At 34.7% G+C, this 21058-nt stretch overlaps 1 protein-coding gene across 15 annotated transcripts; it reads left to right on the top strand.

Moving 5' to 3' along the window:
• Positions 1-8983: 8983 nt before the first annotated feature.
• LOC114317722 (uncharacterized) lies at positions 8984-19290 on the top strand. Of its 15 annotated transcripts, none has more exons than XM_082908767.1 (12): positions 8984-9213; positions 11387-11542; positions 11657-11766; positions 12668-12810; positions 12930-13026; positions 14138-14248; positions 14404-14474; positions 15643-15730; positions 15825-16599; positions 17057-17141; positions 17310-17489; positions 18918-19290. In XM_082908767.1, exons 2-5 carry the CDS (start codon positions 11458-11460, stop codon positions 12970-12972), a joined length of 381 nt encoding a protein of 126 aa, XP_082764893.1. In that variant the 5' UTR covers positions 8984-9213; positions 11387-11457; the 3' UTR covers positions 12973-13026; positions 14138-14248; positions 14404-14474; positions 15643-15730; positions 15825-16599; positions 17057-17141; positions 17310-17489; positions 18918-19290. The 15 variants fall into 15 exon arrangements, with proteins under 15 accessions (XP_082764893.1, XP_082764891.1, XP_082764890.1 ...); XM_082908765.1 differs by having other exon boundaries at positions 13874-14248; XM_082908764.1 differs by having other exon boundaries at positions 8984-9172; positions 13874-14474.
• Positions 19291-21058: the final 1768 nt, after the last annotated feature.

Below are 21058 nucleotides of genomic sequence, written 5' to 3'. Positions count from 1 at the left end.
TTATTCTTAGCATACTTCCATCAATAACTCGCATCACTCTTCAACTGAAAAGTCGCCAAAGAAACCCTCAACTCCTCATCTTCGACTCTGAGCATATCAAGAGTCTTGGTAATCTGTTCCAACCAACTCTCTGCCTCCAACGGTTTAGCCTCCCCCACAAACTCTGGTGGACCGGAGCATAAGAACTCCTTAGTAAGTTTGAGAGCATGCCCGCTGCCGCCCTCAGTGCGAGCTAGGGCGTCTTGCACTGCTCTCACAATCTCACGTGCGACATCCTCGCCGACAGCCGATGCTGCAACAGCAGGTACTAAAGGAACTGTTGTGCCTCTCCCGGCGCTCCTACTACTCGTCCGACCTTTACTCCCTCTTGTAGACATCCTATTAAGCACGAAGGCAAAACACACTTAGCGAAAACACAAAAGCCTTCTCCGAGGCACACTCCACTACCGTTAAGTTACAAGACACACTTAGTCTCAAAATTTACATCTCTATTGCATACAATCATTTAGATAGATAAACACATAATCGAATCAAGTCCACAAAGATAGCCACTCATCCCGGAACTCTCAAGGAATTCCCATCAGAAACCACGTTGATTAGGCGTGTTTCCAAAAGGACCTCAAAGTAAGTTCACTGGCTATGAATATTATCCAGGAGACTGAATCCCATGCTCACATAAATGCAACACATAAGTCCTAACTTTCATGATATCTATATGCAACGTCCTCACAATATGTAGTAAACCCACTGTGGTAAAAACCACTTCCCACGAGCCCAAAGTATTCAAACCCAGCTCGTTCTGATACCAAGTTGTCACGCCCCACTTTTTATTACTCGAAGTATTACCAATTTCATTTACTTAATTCCATTTCAGAGATAACATGCGGAAATAAACTCGTACATCCAACTCGTAGAAGTGAATAATATTACTATCATTCGTATGCAAGTAAATACAACATGGGTATAATAAATAAATTGCCCTCAGGCTTACAACATTAACTAATCAAATGAAGGGTGCAACCCTTTTACATATATGGCGTTCCGCCTACAACAAAGAGGCCCCGTGGCCAACAAATAAGAAGATCCAAATCTTGTAGTACATCCTGCTAAACACCTGAAAAAAAGATTCAACAACGTGGGATGAACATATAGTCCAGTAGGGATCTCAACATGCCCTTCAACAATAACATACAGATAGCTATGATCATGAATGCTCAATCTCATACTGGAATAGTAATGTGTCAGTTTATACAAAATATACATATATGTATGAACTTTTCTTGAAAACAACAATTTCAGTCAACGCCATAGGCGATTCAATTCTCCTTTCTTTTCATTAACCCCCATTCCCAATCTTTCATAACATTAACAATTCCTTAGGGATAAAATTCACTAAGCCCACTACTCTCTTTCATTTACCGCACATACTATAGATGTGCCTTTTCAAAACATGTTTCTAAAGTGTTCGGTCTCCTTCACGTTACCAAAAGACAAAAGGCATTTTGGTTCATTTCCATTACTATCATAACTATACATGCATATCTTTGTAAAAAATATAAATTTACAACCCACCAACATGTATATAATCAACCAATGGAGTAACTCGGTCCTCCGAACTGTAACCAATCAAATCCATGATATTTTCAGTTACAACAAAACAACAACAATCCCACTTTGCTCTACTAGCTATGTGCGTAGTAAGCCAAAGATACACCTTTCACAACAACAAGCCAGTTTACCAGGCGCTAGCTGGAGCGGTATGGTACCTTCGATTATTAGCGCAGACAGTTCTCCAGGCGCTAGCTGGAAGGTCACGGTACCTCTGATTATTAGCGCAGGGTATAACACCACCAACCAAATGCAACAAGGCACAACCAACATGTATAACACATATACATAAACCATCCAGATACAAACAATGTGTTAAAGTATATGAACACATAACTACCTCTTCCCGAGCAAGCATACATATATAATGTATCTCAACAATTCATCACATACGATGTTCTATTAACAATGGTATAATGCATACACGACAATTCAACACAACCATGTCATCCTCCACCGATGACCAAGGACAGAACCTCTAGATGCAAATATTTAATACATCTATTAAGGACTCAATTACTATGAGACCACAAACCCAACAACAACATTAACAATGGTAGTTAAAGCTACGATTCCCACAAGTGTGTTCAACACTCAAGATACAACATTTCAATGTTTATACTTATTTCAGAAAATATCTTTCCCATTTCACAAATGAATTTCCACTTCCTTTTGCTTTCACAAAACTAACTTCACTCCTTTTGTTTCCACAAAACCGATCTCATTCCTTTTTGTTTTCGCAAAATCAAATCCATGGATAATAGAACTATGATTCATTTTAATCCATTACATTCTTTCCAAAGCCATTCCAAACTAATTACGCAATTTAAGTCAAAATCCTTAAATTAGGGTTTTCCTCCCTCTTTCTCAATATTGACCAAAAAGGCTCAATCAACTACAATTCACAACCATGACCTCATTTAAGACCCAAAATACATAAGTGTTTGCCCAAAGATCAAAACCCCTCTTTTTAATTCATTAGGTCCAATAAAAATAAGGGTTCCCTCTCCTTTCAACAACAGCATGCTAATTAACACTCCAATTAGCCCAATCCACAACTAATGATAATAAACCCAAATTCAACAACCAACCCAAGGTACAACCTCATGATTTTCAACAAATCCAAGATGATTTCATTTTCATGCAATACAAAAACTACCACATGTCTATCTATAGACGAAGTATTGAAAAAGTGCAAGGAGAATCCCTGCCTCAAATGTAGAACCCAAGGAGAAGAAGAGCTAAACTCGGAAGTGCTCCAAACTCCAACTTTCTTGGATCAAAACGAAGCCCTCAATGATCAACACACTTTTTGTAAAGGCCAAAGGGTAGGAGGACACTCCTACTAGATCAAACCCTAGAGAGAAGTTAGGTTTCTAGCGAGAGAAGCTCTCCAATGGAGTTTTAGAAAAGTAAGAGAGAGAGTGTGGATGTAAAAAGTGATTTAAAATAGCCTAGCTGTCAACTGATATATGACTCTCCCGCTCGAGCGGAGAACACAACGCTTGAGCGTCAAGGACAAAAGCTAGGTACGCTCGAGCGGGAGAGTCGTATATCAGTTGACAGCTAGGCTATTTTAAATCACTTTTTACATCCACACTCTCTCTCTTACTTTTTTAAAACTCCATTGGAGAGCTTCTCTCACTAGAAACCTAACTTCTCTCTAGGGTTTGATCTAGTAGGAGTGTCCTCCTACCCTTTGGCCTTTACAAAAAGTGTGTTGATCATTGAGGGCTTCGTTTTGATCCGAGAAAGTTGGAGTTTGGAGCACTTCCGAGTTTAGCTCTTCTTCTCCTTGGGTTCTACATTTGAGGTAGGGATTCTCCTTGCACTTTTTCAATACTCCGTCTATAGATAGACATGTGGTAGTTTTTGTATTGCATGAAAATGAAATCATGTTGGATTTGTTGAAAATCATGAGGTTGTACCTTGGGTTGGTTGTTGAATTTGGGTTTATTATCATTAGTTGTGGATTGGGCGAATTGGAGTGTTAATTAGCATGTTGTTGTTGAAAGGAGAGGGAACCCTTATTTTTATTAGACCTAATGAATTAAAAAGAGGGGTTTTGATCTTTGGGCAAACACTTATGTATTTTGGGTCTTAAATGAGGTCATGGTTGTGAATTGTAGTTGATTGAGCCTTTTTGGTCAATATTGAGAAAGAGGGAGGAAAACTCTAATTTAAGGATTTTGACTTAAATTGCGTAATTAGTTTGGAATGGCTTTGGAAAGAATGTAATTAAAATGAATCATAGTTCTATTATCCATGGATTTGGTTTTGCGAAAACAAAAAGGAATGAGATCGGTTTTGTGGAAACAAAAGGAGTGAAGTTAGTTTTGTGAAAGCAAAAGGAAGTGGAAATTCATTTGTGAAATGGGAAAGATATTTTCTGAAATAAGTATAAACATTGAAATGTTGTATCTTGAGTGTTGAACACACTTGTGGGAATCATAGCTTTAACTACCATTGTTAATGTTGTTGTTGGGTTTGTGGTCTCATAGTAATTGAGTTCTTAATAGATGTATTAAATATTTGCATCTAGAGGTTCTGTCCTTGGTCATCGGTGGAGGATGACATGGTTGTGTTGAATTGTCGTGTATGCATTATACCATTGTTAATGGAACATCGTATGTGATGAATTGTTGAGATACATTATATATGTATGCTTGCTCGGGAAGAGGTAGTTATGTGTTCATATACTTTAACACATTGTTTGTGTCTGGATGGTTTATGTATATGTGTTATACATGTTGGTTGTGCCTTGTTGCATTTGGTTGGTGGTGTTATACCCTGCGCTAATAATCAGAGGTACCGTGACCTTCCAGCTAGCGCCTGGTAAACTGGCTTGTTGTTGTGAAAGGTGTATCTTTGGCTTACTACGCACATAGCTAGTAGAGCAAAGTGGGATTGTTGTTGTTTCGTTGTAACTGAAAATATCATGGATTTGATTGGTTACAGTTCGGAGGACCGAGTTACTCCATTGGTTGATTGTATACATGTTGGTGGGTTGTAAATTTATATTTTTTACAAAGATATGCATGTATAGTTATGATAGTAATGGAAATGAACCAAAATGCCTTTTGTCTTTTGGTAACGTGAAGGAGACCGAACATTTTAGAAACATGTTTTGAAAAGGCACATCTATAGTATGTGCGGTAAATGGAAGAGAGTAGTGGGCTTAGTGAATTTTATCCCTAAGGAATTGTTAATGTTATGAAAGATTGGGAACGGGGGTTAATGAAAAGAAAGGAGAATTGAATTGCCTATGGCGTTGACTGAAATTGTTGTTTTCAAGAAAAGTTCATACATATATGCATATTTTGTATAAACTGACACATTACTATTCCAGTATGAGATTGAGCATTCATGATCATAGCTATCTGTATGTTATTGTTGAAGGGCATGTTGAGATCCCTACTAGACTATATGTTCATCCCACGTTGTTGAATCTTTTTTTCAAGTGTTTAGCAGGATGTACTACAAGATTTGGATCTTCTTATTTGTTGGCCACGGGGCCTCTTTGTTGTAGGCGGAACGCCATATATGTAAAAGGGTTGCACCCTTCATTTGATTAGTTAATGTTGTAAGCCTGAGGGCAATTTATTTATTATACCCATGTTGTATTTACTTGCCTACGAATGTGAGTAATATTATTCACTTCTACGAGTTGGATGTACAAGTTTATTTCCGCATGTTATCTCTGAAATGGAATTAAGTAAATGAAATTGGTAATACTTCGAGTAATAAAAAGTGGGGCGTGACAGTGAGCATGCCATTATTTTGTCCGTATATGCAGATGGATTGTCAAGTCATGTGACTTGGTGCACGGGCTTTGGTTTTCACGATTTTTTGCTCGATTTTTTTATTACAGTGACAACTCAACTCTTATTGATATATGTGAGATTCTCAATTCAGAAAGTCACATGGCAACAGTGAATTCACTGATTTACCTTACAGTGAGCATGCCCTTATTTTGTCCGTATATGCAGATGGATTGTCAAGTCATGTGACTTGGTGCACAGGCTTTGGTTTTCTCGATTTTTTTATTACAGTGACAACTCATCTCTTATTGATATATGTAGGATTCTCAATTCAGAAAGTCACATGGAAACAGTGAATTCACTGATTTACCTTACAGTGAGCATGCTCTTATTTTGTCTGTATATGCAGATGGATTGTCAAGTCATGTGACTTGGTGCACAGGCTTTGGTTTTCTCGATTTTTTTGTTACAGTGACAACTCATCTCTTATTGATATATGTGAGATTCTCAATTCAGAAAGTCACATGGCAACAGTGAATTCACTGATTTACCTTACAGTGAGCATGCCCTTATTTTGTCAGTATACGCAGATGGATTGTCAAGTCACGTGACTTGGTACACAGTATTTGCTTTTCTCTGTTTTTTCATTCTAGTGACAACTTATACCTTGTTTATATATGTGGGATTGTCATGCAGAGGCATCTTTCTAAAGCCGTTCATAACCAACTATATAAACGACTAAAGGTGAAGACACAACCTTACAACTCATTTCGCCCTACGAAATTATCATTCATTTGTTTTAAAAAATTAGCATGGCTACACGATTCATGGGAAGAAGTGGGAATCGCAGAGGTGGTAAGGACTTGCAAAGGGGTGACAGTTCACGACGAGGAGGGGGAAGGAAATGTGGTGATGCTGAAGATGATTCATCGAAGGGAGTGAGAATACCTGTTTTAGATTATGCTTGTGGTTATCGTGATAGGTTTGGGAAGCGACATTTTTTGATGCCCAAGTATTATCCAGTTCAAGGAGGTTCATGTATGGATCCATCAGATAATCAAACAGGATATGGTTTAGCAGACGCTAGACTTCTGAAGTGGCTCGCACTATTTATAGAGCGAGTGCAAATGGAAAGATTGTGTCGGGAAAATCGACTGAAGGTGCCAAAAGCACGTTCTGTTGAGATCCAAAAGGAAGATCTTGATAATGTTGATCGACTATGTAAAAGACTACAACGTGAGATTTTTCAAATGCGCGGTAGGTTAGCCCGCGATATGCAGCTATACATAGTTAAGAAGGATGCCCAGAAGAACGGAACAAAACCAAATGTTGCGGCTATCAAGGGTATCATGGAGGATCCTGAACTTGTCTCTGACGCTGAGCTTTCGGATTATTCAGACTCTGAGCCACCTGCCGATTTAAGTGCGAATTAGGTGTTAATGTCTACACTTCGGCAATATTAGGTCATGCATTAATATGTAATGTCTGTGTTAGACTTAAGTGTTTCCGTAATGAGTTTGTCAGATTGTCTGCCTAATATTTGTCTGTCTAACTGTTATGTTTATGTATTGTGTGTTCAGTTCAGGGTGTCTAGGATGTATGTATTGTGTGTTCAGTTCATGGTGTCCAGAATGTATTTTTGTGGGAGACTTATGTCTGTACTACCTATGTAACTGAAAACTGTTACATTTGCAACTTCAGTTATGTTGTTTTCATGCCTGTATGAGTATTTAGTAAATTAGTGACTTCGTATATTATGTATTAAGTTTTATTACAAAAGAATAAAGATTGGGACCCCCTTTCCCCCCACCCCCTTTGACCCCCTTTCTTTTTTGATTGGTCACTTTTTCTTTTTCTTTTTCTTTTTTTTCTTCTCCTTCAATCACCACCCGCCACGTGTGTAGGGGGTGGTGGGGGTTGAAGTTTGAGGGGGTCTAAATCACTGCTGTATTACAAAAATGTTGACAAAATTTATTTTAGGAGAAATACACATTCTCTTAACTTGTTCATCTTCTCAATCGTGAGAACCAAATAATGTAACCATTATTCATTGAATATAACAAATAACGTTCTCATTCTTACAAAAACTACACTACCAATAGCGCTTTCTTAATTAAAAAAAAAATTATGTTAAAAGCGTGGTTTGCAACCACGCTTTCTTAATTAAAAGCGTGATTTCTAATAGTGCTTTCAATGTTCATCAAATTTTCGGCCCCAAACAGTGAAAGCGCAATTTGTAATAGCGCTTTAGCCTAGTTTGGAAATTTCGTCCAAACTAGGCCTAGTTTGGGAATTAAGATGATAAATTGGCTTAATATGGGAAAAGCCCCGAAATATAGTGCACATTAAAAAAATATATATATATATATTTAAAACATAAAATATTTATTCCCACTCTAGGGTGGGTTTTGAAAACACTTTGAAATTTTGGAAACTTTTGAAAAGTGATTTTGGAATTTTTTTTTCAAAAAATTTGAACTAAACAAAATTAAAAAAAAAATTCTCAAAAATTTTATCTTCAGATTCAAACCAAACAAGTCCTAGGTTTGAGTTTTCTGAATTAAGTTTTTTGAAAACAGAGTTTTTTGTTTTTAGTGAAGATTTTTAAAATTTTAAGCATTTTTTTTTTTACTTTTTTAGATGCATTTTACTTAGATGTGTTTAAAAAGTAAAATATTTGTAAAAAAATATTTTAAAAAATTAATAAATACACAAAATATGAAAAATGTACTGAATTTTCGTTTTTTTTTTTTTTTTGGTATTTTTGGTATTTAGTGTATTTATGCTAGGTGTGTTTAAAAACTTAAAATATTAAAAAATTCAACAAAAACAAAAAAATACAAAAAATAAGAAAATAGAATTTTCTAAAAAATGTTTTAGAAAACTCAAACCAAGCATTACGTTTTAATTTTTATTTTTATTTGTGCTGTAATTTTCTAAAGAAACCCATCTTTGAATGCATTAGAATTGCTGCTCTCTTACTTATGACATGAAAAAAAATAATTAAAAAAAAATTGTGAAAACGGGTTTGGTAAATACGTTTTCTAAAACAACTTTTCTAAAACCGTTTTTTTATTAAAAATATTTTTGGTTAAAAAATATTTATGTTGAAAATATAAATTAAAAAAAATTTATGTAAAAACGACTTTTCTAAATCCGTTTTTTATTAAAAATATTTTTGGTCAAAAAATATTTAAGTTGAAAATATAAATTAAAAAAAAATTAATGTAAAAATGGCTTTTCTAAATACATTTTCTAAAACGACTTTTCTAACACCGTTTTTTGTTAAAAATATTTTTGGTCAAAAAATATTTATGTTAAAAATATAAATTAAAAAAAAATTAATAAAAAAATAATTTTATCAAAATCGTTTTTAATTAATTCAGAATTAATTAAAAATTAATTAAAATTGACTTTTCTAAAACCGTTTTCTATTTTAAAAGTTTATTATTATTTTAACTGCAAAACACGATTTTTGAAAAGTCATTTTCTAAAAAAACGGCATTACTAAAACTGTTTTACCCTACTAAATATTCAAAATGCCACAGTCAGCGAAATTGGCTCCTAATTTATAAACCCTAAAAATATATACGTTAGTAAACCATACTGCAGTGTGAATGAAGGATAGAATAAGAGGGGAGGGCAAATATTTGACACCAAAAAGCCGCTACCTGATTCCCGTAACCAGTTAATCATCAGGTTTAGCCCAACCGAAGGCCGAAGGAAGGGACTGACCACCAGGCAGACGGAGAATGTACCTACCCAATACAAAAGGCAGAGATACGATTATTGAATTAGTAACTGTGATTAAATTCTTCTTCTGGGTTTCGCTTCTCTAAGCCTTGTATATGTATAATGTATACACACACGGGTGTGTGCTTGATATGGTTTAACAATTCTGTGTTCGATTTTAATTCTGGGTTCTTTGTTTGGCTATGTTTGAACACAGTGATATATACCTTCTCTGTGAGATTTGATTTGCATATATTGCTTCTATGAGAAAACTTGTCATTGTTTGTATATTTTATTAAATTGGATTACTCGTTGGCCGTGTTTATCCTATGCTAACTTAGTATAGAATTCATGGAGTGAAGTGAACTGTCCAAAGTGACCAAATGTTTGGGATTCGGACATTTCTCCATACTGGAATAACTTGTAATTTGGGGGCTAGTTGTGAAGACAGCAGGAAAAACATGTATCTATAAACGCAATGTGATTGTAATTTGACATGTAAGTTTTTTGGACAGATGAATGAGGTAAATTGTTAATTTGACATGTAAGTTTTTTGGACAGATGAATGAGATAAATTGTTTTGCAATTTTGGGCAGTTTGATGAATGAAAAAACCGTTTAGTAGTTATTGAATGTGACAAATTGACAATTATTAGATCTGAAGGCATTCTTGAATAAATAAAAAAAAAATGACAACGTTCACACAGAGGTGTTGTTATGAATGTAGAATTCCTCATATTGCTATAATTGTTAGTAATGTTTCTTAATAATTGGGATACTTTTGTCTAGCATTTACTTATGATTACATTACAGGACTTGAAATTGGGTATTATTTGATTGGTGAAAATTCAAATAATGTATTGAAAATTTTGATAGTGATTGGACTTCAATGTCATGACAATGAGATTAGGTGACCTACATGAATCTTTTTTCTTTGTTACCCTCTGTCAAGGGCCATATGCTCACTTAAATTAAGTACATACATATCCTTATTTACTACACTATCCCTTGTCAACATAGGTCTTCCCCTCTCCCTAGCATTTCCATTAATCACGATCCTATCTAACATCCTCACTGTTGCCTGTATCTGACTTCATTATGCATGACAAAATCATTATATTCTGCTCTTTCTCAACTTATTTTCAATTGGTGCTACTTTTACATTTCACAAATGAATTTATTTATGATTCTACGTTTCATGGTCTTACCACACATCTACCTCAATATCCTCATCTCATCTCATCTCATCTCATTTACATTCATTGTACTTGTTGTTTCTTAGTTTCTTAACATTTGTCTCATTATGCATTTCTGACCTTATAACTGTTCTATAAAATTTTCTTTCAATTATGTCAGTATATGTCAATGCTAAAAGCATTCCTCCACTTTAACCAACCTACTTTAGTTTTATGGGCCATATCATCTCCAATCTCTCCATCCTTATTAATAATCGAATCTAGATAACGGAATTGTTTACTCTTTAAGTATCTCTTGATTTTCAATCTTCACTTCTCCTCATTATTAGAAATCAAAGATCATAAAGTACCTCAAAAGTGTTAATTTCTTGGCCAGCTCAACCGCAAAGTTTTTCATTGTTCTATTGTTTGTAGTAAAATGCACTCATTTTTATTTTTTGTTTTTCATAGATTGTTCTTATAATTATTTTTGTTACCTTGCTAGCTCAAGCACTTCCATATTTCCTACCCTATTCTTTCTTGTAGTTTGTTATCCATTTTCCTTAGATTGCAATAGAACATGGATTTGAGTTTGGAAGTCGATTCAATTCTAAGGATTTAAAATCTAAGCAGTGAAAATTCTTAGATTTCAAATTCTTTCTTTCAATGCTAAGAATTAGTAGATGAATTTGGGAACATACACACACAATATGTACATACATATAGGTATATAATGTTTGAGCTAGGGTTGTGGATTTGTAGAAAATCATACATATATAGAGAGAGGGAGGGAGGGAGGGAGAGAGAGATTTGTTTGAATTTCCAATCCATGTGCCTTTCAACAATCCAAACAGCATGCAAGGTTTTGGCCCAGAATTATAAATCCACATAACTGGAATATAAAATCCGAACATAGCCCAAAGGTAATATATTTCTTAGGATTGAGCTCAAGCAAATCTTACTTTATTTTAAACATATCTGTTTTGTATGTGATAATGGTCCTCTTAATTGGCTTGCTTTTAAGCAATTGCTGTTTTGTGGAGTGTGATTTTACGCTCTTCCAGTATTCATTCCCTGTTCATTAAGGTCTTCATATTGCGGTTTTATGTAGAAGGTTAAACAGTCACGGGTAAGGACTCAAAGGCGAAGGAGTCAGGAGGAAAGGGAAAGGAAAAACAGGCAATGGGAGGAAGTGATGATAGTGCCTCAAAAAGTAAAGGAAAAAGTGTGAAGACAGATGGACTTGGCACATGCACATATGTCAAAGGTTGTTTCTTCCCCTTAATGCTGTTTTTCAGGAGCTTCTATGTTATTTTAACTGCAATTTATCTAGTATGTTGAGTCTCCTGATTTGACTCTGGGTTTTGGATTTTGTTTCTAGCAAGGCATATCTTATGTGAGAAGCAAGGGAAGATTAATGAAGCATACGAGAAGCTACAAGATTGCTGGAAAAGTAATGGAGATAAGGTTCCACCTGCTGAGTTCGCAAAGGTGATTTCCCTATTACATTGTCCATTTTCTTCTTTTATTTACTACTTTTACACTTGTTGGTCAAGGTTGTGTCAGTAGCAATTTCTGGTTTTGACCTTTGAGGGGATCATTGTTTACTCTTTCATATTTTTGGAATAATTTATGATCTTGATGGTGAACCTGATTCAGTTGTATTTAGTTGGTTTTTATTTAGGTATTCAAGGGGTTCGTCATTTTCACTTAGCTACTTGCTTTCTAAAATGTGCTAATTAATCATGATCTCTTCAACTTAATGATTTTTATAACAGTGTTTGAAGTACTACATTACAAATCCTTGGTCATCGAAAACAAATTGCGCCTGATTATGTGCATGAACACAATATGCTCATAAGTTAACTATCGGTCCATTTGTTTGGGCGGGAAATTGTTTTCTTCATTTTCTGGCATTTGTTGCAATGCAAAAATGAAAATCAACCGAAAATGTTTTTTGTGGTAAAAATAAATCTAATTGGGTGGAAAATGTTGGCGCTTTTAAAAGGTGCAAAACATTTTCTAGACTGAAGTCTTACCAATGCCACCGCACTAGCACTACCACCACTACACTACTACCACCACCGCCACTGCCACTACCACCATCACTGCCACTGCTACTGCCACAACCTCCATCACACCCCCACCTCCCCCACACCCTGCCGCCATCACCCTACCATCACTAGTACAACCTTTTAGTACACTAGTTTCAGGGAAGCTACCAAACATAGAAAATGTTTTCCGCTGAAACAAATGGAGCATAAGAAAATGGTTTGAGTGTTCTCTGTACATTCTTCCAAAGAGAGTTTTTGGCCAAGATATTGTCTCAGGAACATTTGAAGGAGTAATAACACTGACATCTCTGTGCTCCTTTTCTGTCTTTTTCTTCCAGCTAGCAACAGAATATTCAGAGTGTCCATCAGGGAAGAAGGGTGGAGACTTGGGATGGTTTCCGCGAGGCAAGATGGCTGGTCCATTTCAGGATGTTGCCTTTAGTACACCTGCTGGAGCTACCAGTGCACTATTTAAATCAATGTATGCTATTTTATTTCCTGATTTTTGCTCTGCAAACCTGCTAACCATGTGTTAAGCTCTAACTTATGCTGTTCATGTTGCTCAGACCAGCTAACTCTGTTATGCTATTGATGGTACAGGCATGGATACCACATTATCTTGTCCGAATGGAGGAAGAATTGATAGAACTTGGCATTCGAAGTTAGGCTCTGTTGGATTATCAACCATGAAATCGAAGTAAGCATTTTGTATTCTTCTGTTCGAGACTTTGATGTTGGCATGGCATTTAGTACATAATTGACTTGATGATGCTTCACCTTCTTAGATATTGGTATGATAAGTCGTTTTCCTTCATCATTATTATCAAATGTTATAGAGTTCTGACTGTTGGTTTTGGTCTTCCACTACAAGAAAAACAGAGTATAGTGACTTTTTTTTTTTTACGGCGTTTTCCAAAAATGTTGTGAAATCTGCCCCGATTTTTCAAATTCCAAAAAAGGTAAACTAAACCATCTTGTTTTGTGTGCCGGTTAAAAGAAAACAGTGAGTTAACACTGTGCCGTTGAAATAGGATTATTAAATCATTTGTTATTTCTTTTAATTGTAGTTGTACTTGTAGGGAATTCAAATAAATTAAAAACAAAAAATTTTCTACTCTGATCAACAGATGCGCAACTTTAGGAAGAGAAAGAAATCGAGTCTTGGATCTTTGAGGCATTAGACCTTTGATCTCCATCAGTTCTTCGGTTGTTTGATCTGAAAAATCTTGTTCTGCTCTTGATTTGAACGTATATCTTCCAGATTGTTTGAATCCCTATGATCTAAATCAATCTAGGGGTCAAGGTTAGCGTTTTCAGGAGCATATATCTTGCAGATTGTTCGAATCCATATGATCTAAATCGGTCTAGGGCTCAAGGTTAGGGTTTTCTAATATGGATTTGCTACATTCACACATGATCTATAAAATTCCATGGCTAAAACTAACGATTTGGAATTGTTTCTCTCGATTTAGTTGATTTCTAGCTTTTTTTTTTGCTTTTGTTTTGTGTTTCTCTTTTCGTTTTTGCTCCTTTACTCTTTCTAGTCCTTGTATGGAAAACTCTTCTCTTTCATCAGATTGAGCAGCAGAAATGGCGAATCGATTTATCTAGGGTTTCGAGTGCGGTGTTAGTGTCTCTGATCATGTACGGGAAAAGCAATTGGCATTGGATGTGGATCATTGGAAACAGTGACTAGGAGCTCAACGATGAAGAGATATAGATCATAGTTATTCTTGTGGTTGATTTTCACTGAACTTCGTTCTGATTTCTAACAAGTAATCTTTGCTCAAAATCATGATTCCCTTCAGCTTCGTTTTGCGGGTGATCTTCTAATGGAGTTGGGTGCTGGGGTAAAGTTGGCAACTACAGCTGTGCCACACCTTTTTCTGCCTTTAGCTTGTGCTACCAATGTGGCCAAGGTTCAACCCTTCTCTGTCTCTCATTTTCTTCCCATTTTATAAATTCCGGCTAATCTATGTGATGAATTAGCTTTATTGTTTTACTTTCATATTGTTTCACTTGCAAAATGTTGGTGCTGTCACATCAACCTCGACTCGCACTCCAATATACAAAGCCTTTGCCAAAGGTGAAAACATTGGGGATGCTACTGCGAAGGGAGAATGTGTTGGCAATGTTGCCGATCTGGTATGCTTCTCCAACTTCCATTACAATTTCCAGAAGCTTGTGTTTGCACCGGGCCAATTGAGAACATATTTTGATGGCTGCTATAGTGACTGTTGCCACATAGTTAAATTGATCTTTATATTTTGTACTTTGTTTCTAGTCCTAATATTATTTGGAGAACAGAGGCATTACTAAAGGTGATGGGTTTCATTACTCTGTATAGTTAATCGAGTGCATCAAAAATATAGTCAATCCCATTAATTTCCCCTTGGCATTTTACTGGACCTTTTTTTAGTGGCACATGCAAATCAGAGTATGGCATTACACTGTATTTTATATATATATATATATACTAAGTGGAACATATGACATACGTAGAGACATCATGTTACGAGAAGCACTTGCACTCGACTTGACTGCAATAGACAAAAGCTGTTCTTTTGCTATCCAACAAAAATGGCAATTAGATATTGGTCAGTACTAGTAGTCTTGGAAGTTGACCTTCTCATTATTATGATTTAGCTGATACTATAAATTGACCTTTTTGCAACTTCTCATTTTGAAAGATTGAAACTAAAAAAAAAAAAATGTTTGGCAGTTTTTCCTATAATTTGATGGGTGCTACAGATGCAAACTTCTCATTTTTTGTTTTTGTTGTACTCAGTTACAGTTTATCTTGCATTTGGGCACATAGTTTTGTGACTCACGATTATTTGGAGTAAAGTCTGCAAGTTGCTTTATAAGGACATGTGCTAAGACTGATTGTGGCTCTATGCTTCTTGATTGTCACTATGAATCTCTTAATTTTCTATTGTCAATAGTGTGCAGTTTATAACCTTTAAAATGGTTTCATTTGGAATTATAAATGAAGGGAAACAAATTGGAGTCTATCTAGTCTTATTTTAAATTAAAAATATAAAAAGGTATTCAAATTGATGTGTCAGTATGATCAACGACGTCTTTTATAATCTGGAATTAAATGCTTAATTTTCAACTTCTTGCTTGGGTTCTGTAACTGTAATACAAGTGCTTGATGTCTACTATGCGTTTCCCAGTCAAACTTCTGGGACTAGTTAATTTGAGCATTTTAGAATTGTTCCCTTAGAAGATGAATTTTAGATCCTACATATTGTTATAAATTAATTTCTCTCTCTCACATGTGTGTGCATGCCGTGGTGTGGCAATGAAGGGAGACATCCTGGAAGATCCAGCAAAGGAGCCAAACAAGGATATGTACATGATGACTATTGAGCTAGAAGATGCACCAACCAACCTGAGTAAGTTTGCTTGTTTGATGTGCATTTCAATTCCTTTAATTTAGTCAAATCTTGATTTATGCATTTGCTTCTTTGTTTTTCCCCCTCCATGTAGATATGTACAAATTGGGATGGTTTCAGCTATGAAGCACGGATACGGACGCGGACATGACGGAGGACACGGCGAATTTTATTTTATTTATTTTATATATTTTTATGTGTTATGTAGATTCATATTACATTCATCCTAAATTAAAATTAACAAACACTAACATAGTAACATTAATTGAATAAACATAACCATTACATTTAAACAAATTAATAGATCATTCATTCACAAAAAATTCACAAAAAAGTCATAATAAACGATACCAAGAACTAAGACGAGAAGGGGAAAACATTCAACATCCAACAATATTTTTCACAAAAGCACTAAATAAGAGAGACAAAAGATTAAAAAAAAAAAAAATTAAATTAAATTAAAAAAAAGAAAAATAAAAATAGCCCCGCCGTGTTCCCGCCGTGTCCCATGCCGTGTCCCCATATGGACACACGTGTCCTCGCCGTGTCCCTGCCGTGTCCCCTACAAAAAAATCATTAAATTAAAGGGACACGCCATCTGGCGTGTCCTCGTGTCCCCAGCGTGTCCCCGTGTCAGACACCGCCACGGCACTGATTTTGGAGTGTCCATGCTTCATAGGGTTTCAGGGCTTCCTGTTTCAGTCAATGGAAAGGAATTCTCCCCTACATCTCTGCTTTCTGAGCTGAATGAAATTGGTGGGCATATTATTTTTTTTCTTTTCAAAAATTTGACTATGATGAGTTTTATTGATTGCATGGTGGATCCAAGAACATGCATAAATGTCACCCCATGTATTGTACAATTGGGGGTAAGTTCTTTCTCCTTTTGAAAACTTGTATAAAATTTCTCTCTCTCTCTCTCTCTCTCCCTCCCTCACACACACACACACAAATTTTGTTATATGCCGTTCAAATTTTTAATTGGCCAAGTATTGTGTAGAACATCTTCAAGGAATCCTTGAGAGAATCGAATTTGTGGAGGGTGTTCTAAATAGAAACCTCAAGTGCTGAAACTGGATGAGAGAGAGAGAGAGAGAGAGAGAGATGAATTCAAAATTCCTAAACCATTATATTGTGCTTTTCAATATTTTGATGTCATGCTGATAAGTGTATATACTCTGTTCATTTGAGATATAAAATTAGTAGCACAAATTGATTACTTTTTTTATTTATTTTATCTAAATAGATAGTTAGCGATTGTTTACATGTTCTATCCTGTACTTCAAGCTTTATATTCATATTGTACGTGTTGCTTTTGCTTCCCAGAAAACCATTTCAAAAGTAAGTCCTGGGTCATCAAATGCATCTGGTTCTAGCTCATCAAAAGAGCAGCATAATCAACAATATCCAGGTTTTTCCTTTTATATACACATTTTACAAAATTTTGTCACTTTATTATAGTTACTGAACTCAAAATTTTTCTATTGCCAATCCTCATATATATCCCCCTCCTGGGCGGACCTGGTTTATTGTGTCAGCAATGCCTTTAGACTTTAAACTGATGCTTGTTTTTTTGCAGTGCCAGAGGTCAACGCAGAAAGCGACATCGGAGAAAGCATTTTGAGAACCAAGAATCGTGTCTGATGAGCGGTGTCTATTTTAAGAATATGAAATGGCAGGCAGCCATGAAAGTTGACAAGAAACAAATTCACTTGGGCATTGTTGGATCTCAAGAAGCTACTGCTCGTTTGTATGACAGGTATTAAAATGGTTTAGCTGTATATACACATAGAAGTTCTTAATTGTGAACTTTTTTCATAATACTTTGTTTTGTTGCCATTTCCATTTGAATTATTATTTGTGAACTTTGATCATAATACTATGTTCTGCAAGATCAGGTACTATATATATATATATATATATGTTTTTTCCTTTTCAAAATAGGATTTTAGTATTCTACACATTTGAATGCATTCCTAATAGACCGCAAATAAATAGTACCAATCTGTTATAGTTCGGTGGGTTTTAAGTTTTCCAATCAGTCATAGGTTTGATGTTAACTCCATGATTGTTACACTATGAAGGCATGGAGATCCAGATTCAATGAAAACATATAAAATTGTACAATTTAGCTCTTTGGAATGTTTGGATGACTCTAATTCTTGTACCCTTTATTCATATATATATATATATATATATATGTCAACATATAAATTTTTTATGTACACTTTACGACGAATAAATTTTTGACTAGAATTTCCTTGTGTTTATTATCAATTAACTTGAAGCTTCTCTGTTGACTCATTTATTTGGTATATTTTAATTTTTATTAGCAATATCAAACATTATTTAGTTTTGTTATTTTAATTAAAAACCTTCTTAATCCTTTTCCTTTTTCCTTATATTTTTTTCCCTTCAGCTCGTTTGATACATGCTTATGGTTCTTTGAGTAACACAATTTTCTACAGAATTCCAATCTTGTAACATATTTCTAGATATTCTGTTACAAGTTCTCATTATATACTAGTTCCAAGCTTGATTGTGGGGAATAACTTGCCAAAATATATTTAGTTTATGCTTTTCTTTCCTCTTTCAATCATCCAAAAATATTCTTTGCATACCTTCTGTTAAAAATAAAAATAAAAATTGTTTTCTCACAAATAGTTTATGGATTCTTTCTAATTCTTGCAGTAGAGAATTGTATTTGTATGCTGCTGGGATTTTTGCTGATGTGAATTCTCTGTTTTAAGATATGGATAGGGGAGAACTACAGTACGCTCTGGACATTGGATGTTTGCTGGACACACCATTAGATGCGTCCCAATTAGGAAGTCTTCTATGCCTTAAATTAGCTTGATCAAGTGATTTCTGAGTATGGAAGAAATCATCAATTGTGGAAGAATCATCAAAACTTGTGTGAATAATGGTTTTAACATATAAAAGAACAACTAGAAGTAGATTTTAATTATCTTTTATTTGTTTGGCCTCAATTCTGGATCAGAACCCATACATATTTTTCATAAAGTGCTTAATAAGGAAAGGGTTATGAAGTTCTAGATTTCATGTAAACTGCTTCCTGAAACTTTAACCGAGCATCTTAAGTTAATAACTATGCAATTTATGACCACAGAAAGAGTCCAGAAGTTGCTCTTATTGTCAGAACTTGATGCGAGTTTTGTTCGGATAGGTGAGGGAAGCGATTGGTGTTACCCTTTTTGTGTTGTGCTCAAACATTCGGCTTCATACATCCTTCAGTGATCATCATTCCGATGGTGGTGGCGATTTCAAAATTGAAGAGAGAAGTTGGGATCAGTTTTTAACAGAACTGCATCTGAACTTGTCACAAATATTTGGAATGTTAGCCAGTCTGACAAAATGGAGATCTCAACAGATACAAGTCCTGACAATGGGATAGTAAATGGCGATTCTAAAGATGATGTGAAGTGGATGGAAACGGCACATTTTTAAAGAATTCTGTTTAATCAAGGCTTCCTTATCTTCAATTGAATTCTGATGATCTTCTCCAGTTCCTTAATGTGTGCAGCTGTTCCATTCATTCATATTTTTTCTTTTTATTTTTTGGTTGTGTTTGTTTCTTGATTTTGGTTTAGAATATTTTTTTGTTTTATTTTTTGGTTGATTTTGGTTTTGAAATCTAACAGAATTAGCACAATCTCGAAATAAAATTTTTTAAAAAAGAGGCTATAACGGCGTTTTTCCAAACGCCACTGCAGTCCCAAGTCATATTTTTAAAACAGGAAAAAATCTATCACAGCGTTTTTAAAACGTCGCTAAATATTAAATGACGTCATTTTATCTTTATTTATCACATTTACAGGCTTTTTTTAAAACTCCGCCTATACTAATCTAACGATGTTTTTAAAGTGTCATAACGTTATAGCAGCGGCCGCATCTTCGGCGTTTGGTGCTATACGTCACAAATAGTATTAGCGGCGTTTTATACCTATATCGATGTTTTGTAAACGCTGCTAAATGTAAAATTTCCAGCAATGTTCAGTGTAGTATACTTTCTGTTAAAAATCACTTGATAATCAAATGTTGGGCATGCAATCCGCTGATCCTTAAAATTCTACAAACATGATAAGGGGAACATAACACCTTATGCACATCCATCAAACCGTCTTGTTAGGATTCTTATCCTACGTGTTTTGTTTGGCAAATTCCTTTCTTGACAAAACCACTTCTTTTTTTATTTCTTTTGTTTTCTCTATCATGATTCCCTGAGATTATGTTTGAAAAAGAAAATGTCATCGTTTGAAAACACATACCAAAGAATACCTCATACTGATTTTGCTATATCTATTTGGAATCTCGTGGTGTGATTGGTCAAATGAACTATCTTTCTTGGTTTATGGGTTTGTGTTTTGTTTTGTTGTGAAGAGGATGGTTGACATTTGTAGACAGTTGAACAAAAGAGGAGGCTGGTTGTCTGGTAAAAGAATAAAGAAAGTCGTGCCTCAGAACATGGAGAAAAGAAGACTGCAAAAGTCAGAAATTATCACTCAATATTATTCTACTAATCAATTTAAAAAAATGTTTGATTTTAATTTAAAATACAATTTTTAGCCTTTTTTTGAAAATAATTTTTCACATAATTTGTTTTGAGTAATTTTTTTTTCATATTTTAGTTTAAAAGTTTTAATTTTTAGATGCACCTAAAATTTAAAAAAAATATTAGAAAAATGTGGAGATTTTTTTTTTTTAAATGACTAAAGATGAAAAACTAGAAAAACATAAAAAAATTGATATGTTTTTATATTTCTTGTCTTTAGCGAACATTTATTAAATTTAATCATAAATATTTCGATGTTTGGTTTCAATTTGTCTTTCTAAAAAATTAAAAATGAAAAAATGAAAAAAAAAATTAGAAAGTCTAAATTAAATATTATGTGATAGTTCAAGAGAGTGATGTGATATGAGGTGATAGTTTAAGCAGATAGAATGTAATTTATCCAATTGATGTATATTTAGTCATGATAGTCCAAATCAAAAAAAAAACAAAAAACAAAAAACAAAAAAGAAAGAAAAGAAAAGAAAAGATGAGGACGGTTAGTTTTTACAATTTTTAATGGGAGAATTACTTTATGGTGAAATAGAAGGAAAAAAAAGAAAGGTGATTCTATTTATACACCACCAAACCTCTCAATCTGATTGGTCTTTGACAAATCCTTCTTCTTCTTCATCTCGAATCATTAATGCTGTGTTTGGTTGAGAGATTTGGAGAGGGATTTGGAAAGGAAAATGGAAAAGGTAGGTGAAATGTGAATAAATTATGCCTATATTTCACATAGTTTCACACACCTTTTC

This window comes from Camellia sinensis, chromosome 15 (genome assembly GCF_055761805.1).
Source record: "Camellia sinensis isolate YWXY chromosome 15, ASM5576180v1, whole genome shotgun sequence".
NCBI classification, from domain to species: Eukaryota; Viridiplantae; Streptophyta; class Magnoliopsida; order Ericales; family Theaceae; genus Camellia; species Camellia sinensis.
This window is presented reverse-complemented; position numbering and strand designations above follow the sequence as displayed.